General features: G+C 31.2%; 1 protein-coding gene across 1 annotated transcript; it reads right to left on the bottom strand.

Annotated features, from left to right (window-relative positions):
• Positions 1–346: 346 nt before the first annotated feature.
• On the bottom strand, positions 347–18,949 carry LOC134255022 (uncharacterized). Its single transcript, XM_062737551.1, has 12 exons — positions 18,912–18,949; positions 18,010–18,102; positions 17,486–17,568; positions 16,982–17,053; positions 14,905–15,055; positions 14,492–14,574; positions 12,690–12,758; positions 11,544–11,715; positions 7,621–7,773; positions 6,859–6,906; positions 5,468–5,515; positions 347–465 (listed from the first exon to the last, which is right to left on the bottom strand). The coding sequence occupies exons 1-12, from the start codon at positions 18,943–18,945 to the stop codon at positions 347–349; spliced, it is 1,125 nt and encodes a 374-aa protein (XP_062593535.1). The 5' UTR covers positions 18,946–18,949.
• Between the last annotated feature and the right edge of the window lie 1,869 nt (positions 18,950–20,818).

Raw genomic sequence — 20,818 nt, 5'->3', positions numbered from 1 at the left:
TTTTCAAAATCTGCTATTTTAAAAAAAAACTAAAAGCATCATTTATCTATATATTGTAGACATAATCATAATAATTACCCATATGTCTGTATAAATTATATCCATGTGTCATGTCATGGTCATGTAATTATATATAAAAAATACACTGCTCATGACTGTTACATACTCTTCTGACTAAAGAAAACGTGTGAATTTGAATCTTCCTGTTTTGAACCCGTAATATGATCTACTAGATTTGTTTTATTATGACATTTAATATAGCATGCAAAAAGTTATCATTTATTTCGCAACAAAAGGGTTAATCTTCCCTTTTTTTCCTTTGTCTTTTGGCAATCTGATTACCTGATTAGCAACCAGGTGCTTTACAGGTCACTGGACAGGCGTCCATTCCACCATGATTTGATGGATCACAGAAAAAGGCCTTATATTGCTGACACCGGCCTGGATTTTTCTCCAAACACGCTACTACAAAGGCATACAAACATACCATCTTAACCAATGGATATTTTTATCAGTTTTGCTTAATCTCAAATGAATATTTCATCGTAGGTATCATAATTTTAAGTGCATGCACCTATATGCATTGAGCTTCCTTTGAAAAAAATTAATACGTTATAACTAGGACATCTACTTGATGTAGTGGTTCTGGTAGAAACCAACACATATTGGCACCTGTTTGAATGAAAGATTGATAGTGTGTTGTTAACGTCCAAGTCTCAATTTTTTCACTCATAATAGAGCAGATCAAATATGCTTGTTGAAAAACAAACATGTTATTTTAATTGCTGTTTTATGAAGGAGATATTGGCCTGTATTTCAGTGAAGCAATACCTGTTGATGTAGTCGGTGTTGTTACGTGGAGAGAGATTCCATCTCCTGCTGAAGTAGAAGTAAATATATAGTGTATATAAATATCTTATTAAAAGTTTTTCTTCTTTCATTATCCCTTTAAGAAGACGTTTTAAAAAATATATATTCTATAATTTGCTTAAAACAGGCATCGTTATGTTTTTAAATCTGCTGACCTGATGATGAACATCCAGGTGTTTTACAGGTCATTGGACACACATCTATTCCACCAGGGTTTGAAGGATCACAGAAAAAGTCCTTATATTGCTGGCAATGATTGTGGTTTTTATCTACACACCCTGCCACAATGGCAATTAAAATATCATAGACAATGATATATATTAATATATTATTAACCTCGAATATATAAAAGATTAATATTCATTTGCAAGATGTTCAGCACTTTTCAAATATCTTGTAATGTATCATTTTTTTTGGGGGGGGGGGGGTAGACGTTTTTTTAACTTTCCAATGAATCTGTATACAAATCTATGCATCCATCATCCAAGAATAATAACCGTTTATATATCTGTTAACAATATTTGATTTCACGACATAATGCATCTTTCGTTGTATAAAATGTAACTTTTTCAGCTTTTATTGCCTACAAACTGCATTAACGTTTTCTTTATGATATAAATGATTAATATTCATTTGCAAGATTTCATCATGTTCAGCACTTTTCAATTATCTTGTAATATATCATTTTTTGGGTGGAGACGTTTTTTTAACTTTCCAATGAATCTGTATACGAACAAATCTATGCATCCATCATGATCCAAGAATAATAACCGTTTATATATCTGTTAATAATATTTGACTGCCGTCATGAGAAAAGGGCCCTTATCTTTTGACGTCACAATGCTCATAAAACGACGTCAAAGTCGCGGTATTGTAAACACGGAAGTAATTTTTGTCTGCATTTTGTTTTGTAAACAAGAAATAAAATTGAAATTCAAAGTGTAATAACAAAAATTTGCAGCTTGATGCGGACATTTTTAATAGGTATATGATATTATTACTATTTAGTATGTAAATTTATTAATAATTTTGTTTAATTAAGTATTTAACTTGATGTCGATATATGGGACATTGGACATGCACATTGCGGCTAGCTTTGGAACAGCGATTAAAACATGTCTATGCCTTACTAAATTAAAGTTGCTACATATTTGTTTTCTGAACAATTTACAAATACATGCTTAAATTGATTCATGTTAAGAAGTCTCAATGTTAAAAGGTATATTCCATATACATGTATATTTTTATCAGAGAGAGAGAGAAAGAAAGAGCGAGAGATCTATTTACATACCATTCTTATAAGCGCTACCTTTTTTTGAAAAATATATACCATAATTTAAAACGTATTTAGCCATTTTAATTTTAATCCATAGTTAATCATGCTGATGTATCCCGATAGCCAGCCTTCGGTGAACTGTCGATTTTAAACTGTGTTTAAAAAAAGGGGGGGAGGTAAGAAGACAATCCAAAAAAGAAATTCCGAATAAAAAGATTGGTTAAAGTTACAGCTAAGAAACATAATCCCTCTTTGATTTAATAAAGATACTGATAACATGGGAGATCCAAACCTTCTACATCAACAATAAATATTTTTTTTTACTAAATTAACAGTAATAGAATATGCTAAGGGGAAAAATATGGAGGATTGGGATGCCACGAAAATTTTACTAAAATAAATTTTGTTTCAAAAACTTATTTAAAATGATCAAGTAAATACATTCGAATTGTATGGCAGAAATGTATGTGACAAATGGTTTTGGGTGTAACTTCCCAAAGTTATGAAAATGTTTAAAATCTTTAAAACTTTAATGAGCGTGAAATATATCTCTCTGTCTATTGATTTCATGATATGAAATAAATAAATCACGTTTTGTTTGAAATCTTCAACTCTGATACATGTATCAAAATACCACGCATATCTCAACGTTGAAATCGAGATAAGACTTTATGTCATAATCCTAACATCTAAGAAAGGAATTCTAAATAGACAAACTCAAATTTTTCTGCTTTTAAAGAAAATATTGGTCATACAGTCGCACGCATCCTCCAACCTCAACACACACATACACACGTTGCAGCATAGTCAAATTCGTGCGCTATAGGGCAAAAGAATAAGGCAGAGTATTATGTTTGATTAAGAAAATTTGGTACTGAAAGAAGACTGAACCTAACCTCCCCTCCCCAACGGCGAAATTCGAGTTTCGACAACCCCCTTTTTTGGTTGGGTAGTTTTTTTTATTAGGTAATTTTTTTTTTTTTTGTGGCTGAACCTCCCTTTTTTTCAAACGAGTTGTGTGGGGACAGGGAAAGATACGAGTCAAGGGTTTTTTCTTTTTTAAATTTGATATGTTTGGCATGTTCTGAAGTAATAACTAGGGTTTGCCTAAATATTTTCAGCGAAAGAGAGTAAAATTAGAGCAGAAAATTATTTACTTTATTAACAGAACCGCCTCATACATAAAAGCAAATAACGTATGTTGGACGTAATAGTTCATTATTGGATAAGACAATTGCATCGAAATGTGAAAAGCTTAGAGGATAAGTTAACTAGCCATTGTCACGGAGGAAAATGAATAGATGATCGTTCGTTACCGTAAAAAATTTTGGTTTGCTTGTCAAGGAAAATTTGGTTGTTGAAAGTGCCCACAACTGAAAAAAATATCCCCCCAACTGAAATGGCTTCTGTCCTCTACAAAAATTTGTATATGTATTTGTATGACAAAATTTGTCATATACAAATTTTAATTGATAAATTCAAATTTTTGTAGAGGACACATCCATATACTAGTATTCATTCAGTTTCAAATAGATTTCGTCAAAATTTTAATGGACCTGTAATTTCGCACAGAAAAGTCAAGCACCTCTTAGTGTACATATAATGAAAAGAGACAAGAACAGCACAATTCGCCATCTCTTTGATAAAATTATACAGTATTAAACATAAATCATTTTTTTAGATCATAGTAGCGGTCCTTGTAAGAAATATAGAAATGTTGTGTTCAAGTGAAACAGGGTACAGGTGCCACAAAATAGAAAAAGGTTAATGTGGAGAAATATCTGTAACCGATTTTAATTGTGATTTACTTTTTAATAAAGTAAGAAGTTAAATGCGGTTTCAATTTGAGGTATAAATTCAAAGAAAGTTTTATTTTAAGGCACGGTATATAAATGATCATAAGACAATCCTTTATTTGCCTATTTACTTTGTTTCTACTCCATAACTAAGACAGGCGAAGAAAATGAATTGTATAAACATGATAAACAATAGAAACTTAGAGCTTTAAACAATTGAAATTAAATATTCAAAAACGTAACAAAAAAAAAAAAAAAAAAAAAACTTAAATCCGCTTGCACGGAAGAAGGGAACGTATACATGTGTATTTTTTTTAAATTGATGTTTTTAAACACAAGTTTACATATTATCTTGGCGTATCTGAATTTATTTCTCAATTGAAGTTTTCGGTGATACAGGAAATACATGTTTTTTTGTTTTGTTTTTTTTTTATCGTAACAGTTATAGGGAATAAGGTTATGTGCGTGTGTTTTGGTGAGGGAATGCTGTCTCATAAGTTTTTTTTTTTTTTAAATATCGTGATCGATGTGCTTTTTGCGAGGGGTGCTCCGTTTTGCGCGCGGTGTCCTTCTGCATGGTTTTCTCTTTATCAATATACCGGGTATTTCTTTTAATCTTTAAGTGTTACAAGTGCTTTGTATATTTTATAAATTGAATTAGATTATTTTATACAAAAGAACAATTTGTATGGATTTTAGACAAATATTATTTCCCTACTGATTATGTTATACACCGTTCCTAGATTCTGTCTAGACCCACACCCCATTTAAGAAATTACTAGATCTGCTCTAAAATAGCATGAAAATAGTAATAACGTACGAAATACCTTAGGAATAGTTACATACTAGTCGATTTGAAGAAAAAAGTACTTTCTCCAGTTTTTAATTCTCAAAACGATTGAGGTTATATGTATTTAAATAACATGTAATTTTATTTTAAGGTTTTTTGAAAATTGAATTAAACGCAGTCGACGTCATTACGTTTTCAGTGAGTAACGTCAAAGTTGTTTTTGGAGTTCCTCACTAAAATGCTCATAAAATACCTTAAAAATGAGATATTTTCAAAATTTATGTATATTTGCATTCAGAAAGAGTCCGGCTATCAAAATTTACCAAAAAGTCAATTTGTAAAAATTTGACCTTAAGGGCCCTTTTCTCGTGACGGCAGTCATTTGATTTAACGACATAATGCATCTTTCATTGTATAAAATGTAACTTATTCGGCTTTTATTGCCTACAAACTGCATTAACGTTTTCTTTATGATGAAGAATTCAAAACTGCATTGCGATCAGTAATTTGTTTATATATTGCTGTTTGGGTTTTAGTAACGACATGCATTTAAAAGTAAGGTTTGATGCAGTGCAGAACTATTTAACAGTGTTAAGAAGAAATGATTTAATTTTGTAGTAATTTGAAGAACTAATAAATTATGTGACGTCATAGAAAACATTTTCCGCATAAATTTTGCCACGCCTCCATAGTGTATCCTTAACTGTGTAGCGTATATTTAGACAAAAGCAATACCTGCTGTGGTAGTTGTTCCTGCTACAAGATAAGAAATTCCACCTCCAGCTAAAATAGAAGTAAACTTAAATAAAATTATTTCTGTAGAGATTTTTAAACAAGTTTTCGTTTTTCGTGAAAAGAAGTAAGAACTACGCACGCTAACTCTAAATTCCGCCCACATTTTATAACCATTTAATTCAATATTGATGACAATTTGGAGATAAAGTCATTGCTTAATATAAAGAACAGTTCAATGGTAATTGATTAATTATTTTCATATCAGTGCTAAATTGCATTATATCCCAAATTCCAGCTCATGAAATAAGTGGGGTAGACGATATTTCCCTCTAAAATCGGGCAATAAATCATCACCATATGTTGAAATATTATTTGATGTGAATAAATGTTTCTTGATTTTTTAAAAAATATATCATGCATATAAAATTAAGCATATATACTAGTAAAATACAATCTTTTTGTTGTAAAGCACCTCGAAATAGCAGAAAAAATAAGCATTTTTGTCGTTTTTTGTACATGGAGTCTAAAGCATTACCATGATAATAAAAGAGGTATTATTATTGAATCTTTCATGGTCGAACGAGATTTAATATATGTAACGAGTCAGCATAAGTGGCATGGTCCTGATAACACATCTAAGGCACCAATAGAACTAGACATCCATGAAAGATCACGCTATTATCCAAAAGAACAAGGAAGATTTTATTGACTCGTGTGGAATAATAGATGATCCCCATCTTAACCATTCAGATCATCTTCCGAGATTTCTGAATATGGGGCCACAATAGGGAATTGAAGTTTTACATAGAAAAATTATGGAAAAAAACTTTTTAAAAAATCTTCTTAAGAACCACTGGACCAGAAAAGCTGAAACTTGAATGGAAGCATCCGTTTGTAGTGTACTAGAATTTAAATTATCCAAATTATGACCCATGTGGTAGGGTTGGGTCACAATATGTATTACAAGGGGGAATTGGTAAAGAGCAGTATGGTCAAAGTTACTCAGGTGAGTGATGTGGCCCATGTGATTCTTGTTAGTCCCCATACTAATTATCCTGAGTTAAAACTGCATGTTTAATTTTATCACAATTTGCCTTCCAAATAAATTCAAAAATGTCTTTGCAGAATGATGAGACTATATCCCCTTTTGGGACAGGGAGTGATATGAACAAATGATAAATTTTCATCATGCAACACATAGAAAGTGGCACGGGAAATTAAACTTTCCAACCCAAACAGGGGATATTTATCTTGCCAACCCTTACACGTGACTGCGGTTTTTAGGAAACCAGGGGATAAAGTCAAATTAAAGCCTACTTTTATTTCAAATGAAGAAATACTTGCAATTGTAATTGTAAGCTTTTGTTAAGAAGAAATCAACAAACCAATACCTGTAGTGCTAATTGCTGTTGTAACAGGCTGAAGCATTCCGCTCTCACCTAAAAAGAATTTATACAATGAAGGATACCGAAATAATGAACAGTATGCAATATCGAAGACCATAAAACAATACAAAATAGGATCAGAACAAACACGGACCTCAGAAACATCAGAAATGGGATCAGGTGCCATTAAGGAGTGAGCATCCGCCGTGTGCTTCTAGTCATAATCGGGAAATAAAAGATATATGTCTTCAATTCACTTTATAAATAATGGACTAACAACTAGTTTAATATGAAAAAGTCACTCAGCATTTGACTCAATGATAAATTGTATTTGCTGACAAGGTCATTATATCGACCATAAATTTACGAATGAGGGATATGGAGATAACTAACAGTATTCAATATCAAAGTCCTTTGCTCTGCTCATGTTTTTTGTAATGTTTTAAGGACTTTGATATTGAATACTGTTAGTTATCTCCATATCTGGAGAATAAGGAAATGTAATTTTTGAAATATATGAAAATAGTAAATATTCGTAGTTTTATATATAAAGTGACACCCATAAAACTCAATAAAGAGAGTATGATTTACTTCAGAATAATCTGAAAATGACAAAAACTTAACAGATAAATGGAAAAAACAAGTTTACACTGGTGAAAATATAAAATAAATTCAAACATTTCTCTGATCTGATTAGTACAGTTCATGAAATGAATTGACAGTTCCTTGTAAAGCACTTCACCCTATCGATAAAATGCCTATACGTACCACATGTATGACACGTCCTTGGACAAAACAACCTCCTGTTTACTAGATCCTGGCAGAAAGTAGGATCCACCAAACCACTCCTGCAGGACGTATCGTCATAGTCTTGACAAATGACCAATGGTGGCGGAACCAACAATTGATACTGGTTAACAACTGTAGAGATTAAAGCACATTTTAGAGACGTTATAAAAGATGCAGCTCAAAAATACTTGAAAGATTTTACATGAAATAAATTGCTTGTTAAAATGTAAAAATTGTCTAAACCTTATTTTGCATGGAGGATAAACATGATAAACATGTGTACAGTATTAAATTAAAAAGAAAGAAAGAAATGGAAGGATTCCTACATTTGATAATCATCAAAAGTGCATTTACATTTATTTTAAATATAGGTCAAGGAGAAGTAGAGTCCATTTTCTCTAAGACAACTCGAAAAGAGTGGAAACAAAATCTTAAACATAAATAATAAAAAAAAAACTCTTTAAGAGGCAAACGTGTACATGCATATATCATGCTCCATTTTCTTTTTTAAAAATTGATTCATTTGAAAAAAAATTATAATCAAATAGTTAAATAAGTTTATCAATTGTTTTTTTTTTTTGGGGGGGGGGGGGTGGGGGGGATATGGCTAAAAATGATACATTCCATGATTCCTTAATTCCACTACCATACGAATAAAAAAATAGGCATTACATCTTTCCTATATGCAAAATAATATTTTAAGGGGGCCGACTATAGTTTTATTGTGTGAAAACTACAATAGCGAAACTCTTCATTTTTATGCCATATAAAACTTACATAAACTTCAGTGTACATGCAAAGTTTGGGGGAAATCTACCGTCTAGGTATTTATGAGGGACCGTCTCAAAATACAGGTACATTTACTCTAGGATTATATAGGAAAATGCCAATTTTTAGTACTTTAAAGCAAATTATACAAATACTACAATAGACATTTTTGTTCAAACTATAATATTTGATGAGTAATACTATATTATACAATATATGTAAGAAACACAAAATTCTACCGCCTTGTTACCAGAGGGGGCATCTCAAAATGCAAAAAATTAGCAAATTTTACTATTTTTATACAGTATTACAAAATATGACGTACACAATGGATTCACATGAAAACGTGATAAAAATATTGGCAAATATTCTCAAATTTCTATGTTTTAAATTTCAAGAGCGTATGTTTATTACTTTTTCTTTAATAATATTTTTTATTTTCCCTTTCTTTAAGAGCTACAGATTATCATAACATCAAAAACACACTGCAATGACCTCAACATACCTATCAATTGCAAAATCGGTTAAAAAATCAGTTGTATCAAATTGTAATTACATTTTATATCTATAATTTCTTCATTTTGTGTAATTTTAATAATCATGCGAAAAAAGTTGCATCAAATAGTACATACGCCTCATTTTACTATGATGCGCGAAATATTGCGCAATGGAAACTATAGTCGGTGCCCTTAAATGCAGATTAAAGAAGTGGAAAATGCAGGTAAAATAGCTAAAAGAGCAAGAGCCATCTTATGCATAAAATGGCCCTGTACTTATATCAATTAATTAACTATCACCCTCTTTCCATTTTCATATATCAAAATAAATTAGACACTTGGTGCTTTCATGCTCTATAATGAAATTTCGTTTTGAGAATTTAAATATTTGAAAACAGGCTTTGAGAAATTGCAATGTTCTTGAAATTTGCAGAAAATATGCTTATTTGACTACCTTCAGCAAAGAATTAAAATATGAGCACAGCCCACGATCCAAAAAATAAAACATGTTTTTTGATCTTCAGAAATAGGCCTTTCATTATGTATTGGCATATTTTGGATCAGAGGTTGTGCTCTATATGAAATATTGAAAAAGTGCTTCAACTTTAGGTCATTTTAAAAGGAATTTACAGAATATGAGGAAAATGACGCATTTTATGACGTCATAATGCATTGACTAGATGTGAAATTACGTCACAATTAATAGATACGTGGTCACCAACAGTCCAAGTGATAAATACTGCATTTGCAACCTAAACTGAGCAGTTTTGATTTTTCAGAAATTCTCAGGGCCAAATAAGGCCCAAAGTGGCTCTACCTCTTTCAGTTGTTTTTCACGGTTATTTTTAAACATTTTTGTATACAGAATCGTATTGAATAGGGGTTTGAGACAATGGAAACATAAAGCACAACATCAAATTGACATGTTGGGTAAGCTATATACATTTTTGAAATACGTGTATTGCAATTGTGATCTTTTTTAAGAGTATAAAACTTTCCCTGACTAAATTAAATGCGATAATCAGATCATATACTGCAGTTTTTGATGCAGATATTGCTCATTCAAAAAGAATGTAACATATAACAATCATTACTACATGTACGAATTCAGTGCAACTGAGAGGGGTGGTATATTTTTGTATTTGACCGTTAGAAGACCTTGCGCGCAATTTATATGAAATACTTACTTTAGTTCAACGTTATATTATACTTTCATATACTAGTAAATTATACGTTGAGCATGTTTAATATAAAATTTCATAAAGATTAAAATAATATGCGGCTAAATTTATACATAATAAGGTAAATTGCAGAGTTTTACTCCACAGATATAAAGTTAAGTTATGAATTATTCATCTTTAAGAAAACACTCAAAGTTTAACTTTTTTTCTGTAAACCACAGCTGTAAAAACGACCTATCATGATGTTAATTGCTCACATGATTGACACTTAAATAGGGTAACGATTCTGATTGCAGAATTGATTGTTTGCTGTTTTACGACCCAATCGAAAGTGTTTCACTCATGTAGAAACGTCATATACATGTATTGCAACGAATGGCTACAGATTACGAATTTTACTCGGCACTCAGTGATATTGAACCGTGAGGACTCTTACCATTCTAATGTGCTCTGTGAAACGGTGCCTCGGATTTTAAGCAGGAAGGACCCAAAATAAAGTCAAATGCACCTTTCCATCATAGAGTGAGCGTTCTACCGACTGAACTACCGTTAAAGGTACTTGGACACAGATTTTAAATTAATATTTTCTCTATAATATTAGGACGTATATATTTTATTAGCATTTCAAACAAAAATTTTATTAAAAATCTTATATTTAAAAGTTAATAAAACTTTTAATTTTTTGGCCGGTTTGATTGACACATCCTTGCACGTCCATAAATTTAAGTTTAACTCTTAACACTAAAAGTTGGCAATTTTGTTGTGTATAAATGAAAAATATTTATACTATAATAAATAAAATTTAGAGTAGACATGTTCTAAAGCAAAACAAACACACAATATATTTTCAGTCCGTGCAGTTGTGGTGAGCGGACTTTGACGATTGAACGCACCCGGTGAATCGTAAACATCAACAATAATAGAGCATTTACAAAAACTGTGTACATAGCACGAGTTTGATCGATTTGCTAAACTCTGTACACAATAGAATGATGATACTTGTGAAGGAGTTTTGCTTTCTAACATTTTTACTCTGAATAAAATTATTTTTCTGAATTAAAGTTTTGATATTTCTCATTAATAAACAACAAGATTGCTACTTTTCCTAAGGATTAAGAATAAAGTTACAATTGGTGTAATTGCAAAGATGTGTCAATCAAACCTGTCCAAAATTTTTAATAACTTTTAATTAAAATAAGATTCTAAATTAATTTTTGTGTGAAATGCTATTGAAATATATAATTCGTCGTGATATTATAGAGAAAATATTTACTTCAAATCTGTGTCCAAGTACCTTTAATGTTGGTAAGCAAATACTAGTATGAGAATGTCTATAATCACTTTACCATCAAGTGAGTTAAAGTTGAAATAATAAAAGAAAAATCTATTATATCACCTAATTGCCATTTAAGTTAGACTCAGGTTATAAAGTATTATTACATGTTGCATAGCTTACGGTGTCTTTCTGTACAGAGGTCACGATTACAGTTTTCACCAGTACAGCATTTGGCGCAATATTTACGGTCTGCAGGTGACGCCATTCTATAGCGGTGTAAGAACGATAACTCGTTGTCTCGCTTTCCAAGAACTCCCACCTGAGATCCCGAGGAAGTGGTGGCAAGACAACTCTGTAATTCAATATTCAGTACTTCAGATTCCTTAGATTTCGTGTATAATTATTAGCTTAATGACCCGTGACGTAAACTGGGTAGCTAGTCTGGAATTGACGGTTGATCAAGAGATTTTTACATATATTTCAGCACAAATAAAACGAAAAACCTAGTCATTTTTTTTCCAGTGGTGCCTCTAGCAAAAAATTTTTTTTACACATATTAAGGAATCTATGGTACTTTTAATGTCATATCCCTGTACGTATATACACAGAGTATCCTACGTTTAATTACAATCTCTGTATTCACATGTACAGTGTAACAAACTTGAACAATCACAAGTTCATTCAATTACACTCAAATGAAAATCACTGATTAAGAAATCTAAAATAATGTTAAATATCAAGGTTTCGGTACAGAAACATGTCACTTGTATAATACTGTTGAAAATAAATTTAGTTCTAATAATATTATCACAGAAGAGTAATTAACAGTAGAACAGCATTTTTTTTTATAAGATTGAATATGAAAAAGAAAATTAAAATGGCAATAGACAGTTACTGAATACTCTGTAAAGTATCAGAACATCAGAAATACAGTTTTAGATAATTCAGCTTAAATTACAATTGTTTTTGCATTCATAATTATGTAATAATGGGGTAAATTGGATACCAGTGTAACAATATTATTGACCAGTATGCCAAATACAATGTTTAACGCTTGCAGTACTTACGACGATCTGTTATACTGATGTTCTATATATAACACATTTGTAAACAGTGCAGATACTGTAAAAACACACCCATGAACTGACGGGACGCGAGACTTTCAAAAGATTTGCTTTGAAATAAAACATTACTATACTAAAGGTTCAGCGCTGTGTACTTTTCATACATTAACACTTTTACAAGTTCATTATTGGGGGGAAAGATAAGAATAGCAAATAAAGGCATATATAAAATACTGTAATTCTCAGGTTCTTATGTACTTACTGACTTTGGTGTACAGCCCATTCTGAATCTTTTTTCCTGGTTTAGGTAAATGTGTTCTGTATAGCAAATCTTTAAAGAAAACGACAGGACAAATGTAAAATAGCAGTTCCTTCTGTAGAATATAACAAGATGTGTTTGTGAAACACTATGCGCCCGGCGGCAACAAAGTTAAAAAACATATTTTTAGCATATAGGTCACAGTCAAGGTCACAAGTTCAATGATCTTGGTGTCATTTGAAAGATCTTATATAGTGCAGTATGCATACCAAATGTGAAGTCTCTATCTTTCATTGTCCAAAAGTTATGATGATTGTTTTTAAGGTTTTTTTTAGCTTATAGGACACAGTCAAGGCCACAAGGTCATTGACTTTGGTGTCATTTGAAAGAGTTTTATTAGTGGAGTATTCATACCAAATATGAAGTCTCTATCTTTTATGGTTCAAAAGTTATGATGAATGTTCAAAAAAGCTATTTTTAGCATATAGGACACAGTCAAAGTCACAAGGTCATTGACCTTGGTGTCATTTGAAAGAACTTAATTAGTGGAGTATGCATACCAAATATAAAGTCTCTATCTTTTATGGTTCAAAAGTTATAGCGAAGGTTAAAGTTTGCAGAAAAAACTATTTTTAGCATATAGGTCACAGGCAAGGTCACAAGGTCATTGACCTTGGTGTCATTTGAAAGAGCTTACTTAGTGAAGTATGCGTACCAAATATGAAGTCTCAACCATTCAGGGTTCAAAAGTTATAGCGAAGATTAAAGTTTGCAGACAAACAGACAAACAGATAAACAGACAAACAGACAGACAGACAGACAGGAAAAAAACAATATACGCATTGGATCTTTCGATCCAGGCGCATACTTATATTTTTGGCAACATCCATGAATAAACTTTGTAGTTTGTGATGTCAATGCATTTCCAAATATGCATTTAAAAAGGTGAGAAATAATGCTTTCAATTGTATTTGTTTGAATTGTTTGACATGTAGATTCTTCCTGTTTATGTCAAATTTAAAAGAAACTACAGAAGCCAAATTAAGATATGTCACTCGTCAGCATTTAGAAAAGTTCACGCAGAACCTCTTAATTCAAAGCTATTTATTAAAACTCCATTTTTATACGATATATATTTAATTTCAACAATGTTAAAGTTTTAACATTCAACTAAAAAGCTGCCTAAAAAGCTACAAAGAGGCAAGATGTACGAAGGATTATTTCTTGTGGTGGAAGGATATCTAGCAGATAATTCTGCAAATCTGCAGATGTATTAAATTCAATATCTTGAAACTTTAGCCTCACATACTTTTACTCGAGAATATTTTCCATTAAGATATTGCTAGGAATATTTAATTTAGGTCCTAATTTATATTTTTAAAACAAGTTGTACACCTGCAATCAACAAATTATTTATTGGTATTCATTAGTTTCAGACATATTTAAACAAAACGTTTCATAAAACAGGCTACAACAATTCTTATAATAGTTAGTTTCTGAATATTTCCATGGCTACTGAATCAATATTTTTTCTTTTAGATCCTTCAAACGGTTACTAGTTTTGGTCAAATTATGGTACATTTATGAAGATTCAATTTAATTATATTTTTTAGCTGTATAAAGTGACGTCTTTTTCGGCGTTTTGTGTTGCATTGGTAAAATTGGTAATTTAAAACCAATCGTTGATTATGAAGATTAAGAAGTCTAACATAAATAACACGCTTCCTCTGTGGTTATCATTTCAGATGTGGAGAACCCTGCAGCTCCTAAACTTCCTGTCAAACCGTTTTATAGAAAACACTTACTTGATCTTCATTGCATTGTAGAGAGATATTGCAATCTTCTGGATTAATGACGTGATCACAGCGGAGACACCGTTGCTTTAATACTACAAGTAGAATGTGGCAGGATGAGTGACGTCATCACAGATGAGACCCCGTTTCAAATCTATAAGTGGATTCTTAATAATACATCATTAAAAATGTTATTAAAAGTTATTTGCAGGGTCTTATTATTTCAAAGAACAAATTCAACAACTATCTGCATCCTAAACAATTCGTTGCTTTTTGCACAACATTAATGTCAGTCTATTTGCATAATTTTCCAATAAGAAAGCAAATCTTTTATATGATTTTTACAAAGTCCGCGTGCATATGGAGCTATTGCAATTTAACTATTTCAATATCCGACTTAAATTGATAAAGTAAAGTTGACTTACGTATTGGATTATCGCAAAGCTGAAGATTACAGTAGTTGCCATCACAACACTGATCACAGGTCTTTATAACATCATGCCCTGCTATGACAGGACCGCTCCTCGACAAAGTGTTCGATTTGTCTTGCTTAAAAGACCGATGTACTCCACATTCCTTGTACATGAACAGTATTTAATTGCATCAGGAGTAGGTCAGATTATTAATAAAAAATTAAAAATCATATTTTGATTGTAAAACAATATGTGTTTGTGAAACACTATGCGCCAGGCGGCAACTAAGTTCTAAAAAAGATATTTTTAGCATATAAGTCACAGTCAAGATCACAAGGTGATTGACCTTGGTGTCATTTTAAAGCACTTGTTTAGTAAAATACGCATTCCAAATATGAAGTCTCTATCTTTCATGGTTCAAAAGTTATGGCGAAGGTTAAAGTTTGCTGAAAAAATATTTTTTCCATATAGGCCTCAGTCAAGGTTACAAGGTCATTGACCTTAGTTTCATTTGAAAGAGCTTAAAAGGTACTCAGCTATGTTAAGGACCGATATGGAAAATGTGACCTTTGCACCGTTTTAATATGTACTACTTCTTTTAAAAAAATTTAACAACGCAACTGAATACTTGTAGAAAATGTAATATTGCTATCAATAATGGATAGGACTGGGCTGTAGTTATTACCAGTTATATCGCACGTATCAGCTGTTTGTCACGTGACTTGTATAAAAATAAAATTGTTAAGATGAATGTAGGAAATGGGGATAGAGCAAGGGCATACGCTTGTTTTTCAAGAAAAAAATTGGTACACATTAAAAGAGGTTTATTTCCTCTACCCAAAAAGTGCTGGGAGCTAGTCAGTGCTGTTTGCGAAGTACTTAAAATGTTGCTGAAAATGCTTATAATAGCTAAAAATTCACACTTCGCTTAAATTCTGTTATAAATAAAATAAATGTTATGCAGACCAGGATCAGCTCCCAGCACTTTTCAAAATACATGTATACACTATACAAGCAATAAATATTCCAAATTTCAGCTCAAACAAAATAGTCTATGCCCTTGCACTTTTGATGTAAATCACGAATACGCTTATCGTATCAGCGATATTCTCAACATTCCTTATCCCTGTGCAGCTTCAATGCTACTAGATAAATTCATATTCTATACACATTGTATTTAATATATTATTTTCTTTTAGTTTTAATGATTAGGTCTAAAAATTAGCAATGGTATCATAATTATTTAAGCATTCTTGTAATTATTAAACCAGTGAATCTAGTCCTCTGGATCACCTGTAATGCGTCATGTCAAGGCTGATGACGTCATATTTGACGAAAGGCTTTCTTCTATTACTCGACTGTATTGCTATCAAGCATTGCAATTTTACAAGATTTTATAAATATTCGATAAAATAAATAAATTCAGGTTGTTATTTACGCATGATCATGTCGTTAATTAATTTTTGTGGCTTGTTAAATTTCAATGACGTCACAATTAAACTTCCAATACGATGTACAAGGAATGTGAACTCTGACCTTCCTTAACATAGCTGAGTAGGGTAAGCATATCAAATATGAAGTGTCTATCTTTCAATGTTCAAAAGTTATGGCGTAGGGTAAAGTTTGAGACAAAAAAACAAACAATCAAACAGTTAGACAGGACAAAAACAATATACGCCACGGATCTATCGATCCGGGCGCATAAAAGATATTGTACTATATGTGTTGTAAGCATATCTTATATTAAATATAAGCATAATTCTTAAGGTAAAACATAAGTCCACTTATGAATTTTGAATACCATTTATTACTATTTTATTTTCATTTGATAAACCAGTATATCCGACTTTCTTACCTTAATTTTTCATCAATTATATGTGGAAAATATCTACTGAAGGATTATTGTAGCTGGCAATTTAAATTGGAATTTAACAGGAAGTTATCTAATTTCTTCCAAAATATTCATTTTGGACAAAGACCAAATTTTCATTAAACAACAAAACTCGATTGGGATTTTTAATGTTATACGTATATCTTTTTTTGCAGATGGGAAAAGTAGCTTTATCATCAAAGTACTGAAAGTACTTACAGCTATTGTTGCACAACCGGATGAGAAATATTCCAGACCATCTAGAGTTATAAACTTTCTCCCAACACATTTCTAAAATAAAGAAAGAAATGAAAACATTTTTCGTTAAACTCATTTAATGTAGAAAAAATGATATAAAATAAGTATTTTAAAGCTGTTTTATGTATATTATTTTAAAACTGCTTATCTTATTAATATTCATGAAAGGCTTAACTATTTGACGTAGCTTTTTAGCTTTAACTTGAATAATAGGTTATTTTAAAAACTTTTATTAAAAAGAACGTATGATAAAAGTAAGGAAATGCCTCGACAACATTTTGTAAAAATTCATTTTGATTTCCTTACTGGTTAAAAATATTTTTTTTTTTGTACCATTTTAAAGAATTCTTTTATTATATCGTAAAACACTATACCATTTTATAATATGGTTCATATTTTTTCATTGACTTGCAAAAAAAAAACTCAGTAATTTTTTTGAGGGGATAAATGTGTATAACAACTCACCTCTTTGGGCCCGCATTGGACGATATGAGTGCAGTCTCTCTGATGTGCGACTTGTAAACAGGAATAACAGAGAGGTCCAACAGCTACAGTATATAAATAATTTATTACATAAGCATGGGGTTGGTATTCAAGAGCCTTTCATCGTGTTCCTCAATATTTCCCAAAGGCACACCGTGAAATTTTTATTCATCATTAATCATCATTTTAATTTTAGCTGTAATACACTTCGAATTAAAAACACACCACAAAACTAGAACGTCAGATGAAAACAGTTTTTATGAAAAAAAATGTATACAAAGTTCTTTTTTATACAGCTGTAACGTTTTCAACGCCTGCGTTTATTGAAACAAACACTTTAATTTTTGATATACTTGTATTGAAGTATAAATTCACTAAAAAGCATTTTGTTTAGAAAACTTAATCAGTCTCTTGGTTTATATCATTAGTATTTTATGTGGGTAAAATTTATCAGAAGAGATAAGCACGAACAGAAAAGTGTAAAACCAAATCTTAAATACACTTACGTTGTGCGTTAGGGTCTGCTACAAATCCTTGTACATTGCCAATCATCAAGATCAATACCATCATGACAGAGAACTCCTCCAACAAAAATACACCTGTCAACGAAATTCATATGCAACACCTCCCTTTTCATGCTTTTGAATTGCAAAAAGCTTAAAGAATAGAGCTCAAGCCAATAAGTTCATTTAACAATACAAATTTTGAAGCAGAGCAAACATGGACCTCCAAAACATCACATGTGTGATCAAATGCCATGGAGGAGTGATGTGTGCTCTTTGTCATAATCGGGAAATATGCGTCGACTATTCAGTGTGTAAATATTTGTTTATCAACTAGTAGAAAAACGTCAGTCAAAATTGAGCAACTTTGATAAAATGTGCTGATATGGAATAAAACTAATGATCATTTCTCAATTTAATGAATAATATTTTATGAAAAGTATAAATAAATCACTAGATAACAAATTTTGTCTTTGTAGTTTTCAAGAGAATAATTCAGCATATATATGATACATGTATGTATCTACTAAACTGTCATAATTATAATAAGACATGATAGGCCTTTGCATTACAAAATAAATATTTTTATATTTACATTGTCTATGTTATGTACAATTAGGTCAATTATGTATTAAAAGTAGGATTTCTATTTATATCTATCAAATATTATTCTCAAATTTTACCGACATATTGAAACTTTCAATAAATCACATATATATCTACGATTTAATTACCTGCAGCAAGCGATCAAAAACCTTATTGTGCTTCTAACGCTACTACTATCGAAAATGTTCTATTTGCACCCTATGTAAACGGAAAAAGTCCAATAATATTAATTTTGTTCTATCTATTATAACCTGAACAGTTCATTTGTGTGAGTAAACATGGACAAAATTATATCGTACCGTGCATTCTAATAGAAAGTCCCAAACCCGCCATTCTGATAATGCCTGACATTCTTTGATACGTGACCTTTTAATCGTCTCTTTGCCCTGGATGAAAGAAAAACGAAACATACTCTTTCAATAATAAATGAATGCAACAGATTTATTTTATAGCATTACATCATGGGATCTTGTGGGTACCTGGCCTGATTATTTTCTTCCATGCAATTCAGATGGAAACATGAGAATCTCTCAGCCAAGTTTTCTCTCTCTCATCATAATACCCGAGAAATCGTTTAGAAAATAACTCGTAGTCTACATGTAACCACTAAAATATGTTTTCTGCCTTAAAAAATAATTAAGAAACAAACTTTAAAACATCTACAGGCATTATAGACAACAAAAACATAATTATTCCAGTTCAATTTTTATCGCTTTCCTGTTTTATGCTTTGATCTTAAGTATCTCCTTCTAAAGTGAGCTCTTTTTTTCTTGACAATTAGAATATCGGGTAATTTTTGTAAGGGGGAATATAAAACATGTCGTAAAGCCTTCAAGATCAAATGTCTAAAAATAACACAAAATAGGAACAAAGCAAACACCACCTCCAAAATACAAAGGTGGGATCGATACCATGGATATGTGAGCATCCCTTGCTAACCAGTCACACCTGCCGTGTGCTCCTTGTCATGATCGGGAAATAACGGAAAAATATGTCGTTAATTCAGTGTATAAATAATGGACTAACAATAAGTATGAAAAACGTCAGTAAGCTTTTTACTCAATGATAAATTGTATTTGCTGACATGTTCATTGTATCGTCCATAGAACTAACGAAATGCAAACAACGTTAAACGAGATTGCTGATATTCCTGTTTCATCAACTTGTTTGTCAATTCAAATTTTCCATTAATTTCATCAGTTATTCCAATTGCTATTTGACATACTGTATAGCGGGTTAATTTCACTGGTTCTAATTTTCAGGGCTTACTCTCATCTGACACGATCGCAATTATTGAATTCATTAATTTGGTATATTATAAAAGCTACCTAACTTGTCTATATCTGTTTAATCTATACCATAGCTACATGTAAACTACATTAATCAGCATTATGTCTTTATTTAGCACACAGCAGGGTAGGTTTATATAAAACTGTTAGATGAAATAAATAATAGACGATTAATTGAAACAAGCGCATTTATCAAAGTTCCTTGACTATAAACGTCAAATGACTTTCCCATCAATCTGATTAAAATACAGATCTCTACATAGCGCAAAACGAAGAAAGATCAGATATTTATTTTAATTAATGAAATTGCTTTCCTATATGCTATGTAACTCCACGATTTTCAAAACCACGCCGCGAAAAACCAGTGGACGGTAATAAATGTGTAATGTAGGTCGACAAAAGAATATCCTCCCACATTCTAAAGATTCGATAGTTATTTGATCTTTTTTTAAAAAACTACAATGTCGATCAAAAACTAATATGCATGATAATGCAGAGAAGGTTATGGAGACAAAATAAGGTAACAAATACACTTGGTAACATTAGTTACACACAGATAATCAAAACCATGACAAACGTGTTTTTTTATTGATGAAACATATAGTGTTTGCTATTAAAACAGCTTTTTAACAAAGACAGGTTATATTCTGCTGATTTGAATTAGAGTAAAGAGTGATAATTGAAATAATTGAGTGACAAGTACTACACTTAATTATTGAAATAACTAGTGTTGGCAACGAGTACCTGGTTAACTGGTTAACCGTCGAACGATGCGAGTATCGGTTAGTAAAACTGCTATTCGGTTACTCTCATAAAAAATCTACATAGTTAATGCATATAAAATGATTGTTTTATAATTTATAAATGTTTATACTTACATATTTCCTAATTTTAAGTACCGTTAGACTTGATCTAAT

The sequence above is a fragment of the Saccostrea cucullata genome, unplaced genomic scaffold (genome assembly GCF_032062105.1).
Source record: "Saccostrea cucullata isolate Sc308-1 unplaced genomic scaffold, CSIRO_AGI_Scuc_v1 ctg6407, whole genome shotgun sequence".
Taxonomy (NCBI): domain Eukaryota; kingdom Metazoa; phylum Mollusca; class Bivalvia; order Ostreida; family Ostreidae; genus Saccostrea; species Saccostrea cuccullata.
This window is presented reverse-complemented; position numbering and strand designations above follow the sequence as displayed.

Bases quoted from the DNA above. Each gene is read 5' to 3' on its own strand.
- LOC134255022 (XM_062737551.1), bottom strand. From the start codon at position 18,945: ATGGCGGGTTTGGGACTTTCTATTAGAATGCACG. The intron at 17,569-18,009 runs GTAAGTGTATTT...TATATACTGTAG, and splicing joins AGCAGACCCTAACGCACAAC to CTGTTGGACCTCTCTGTTAT. The intron at 14,575-14,904 runs GTAAGTCAACTT...TTCTACTTGTAG, and splicing joins GCTTTGCGATAATCCAATAC to TATTAAAGCAACGGTGTCTC.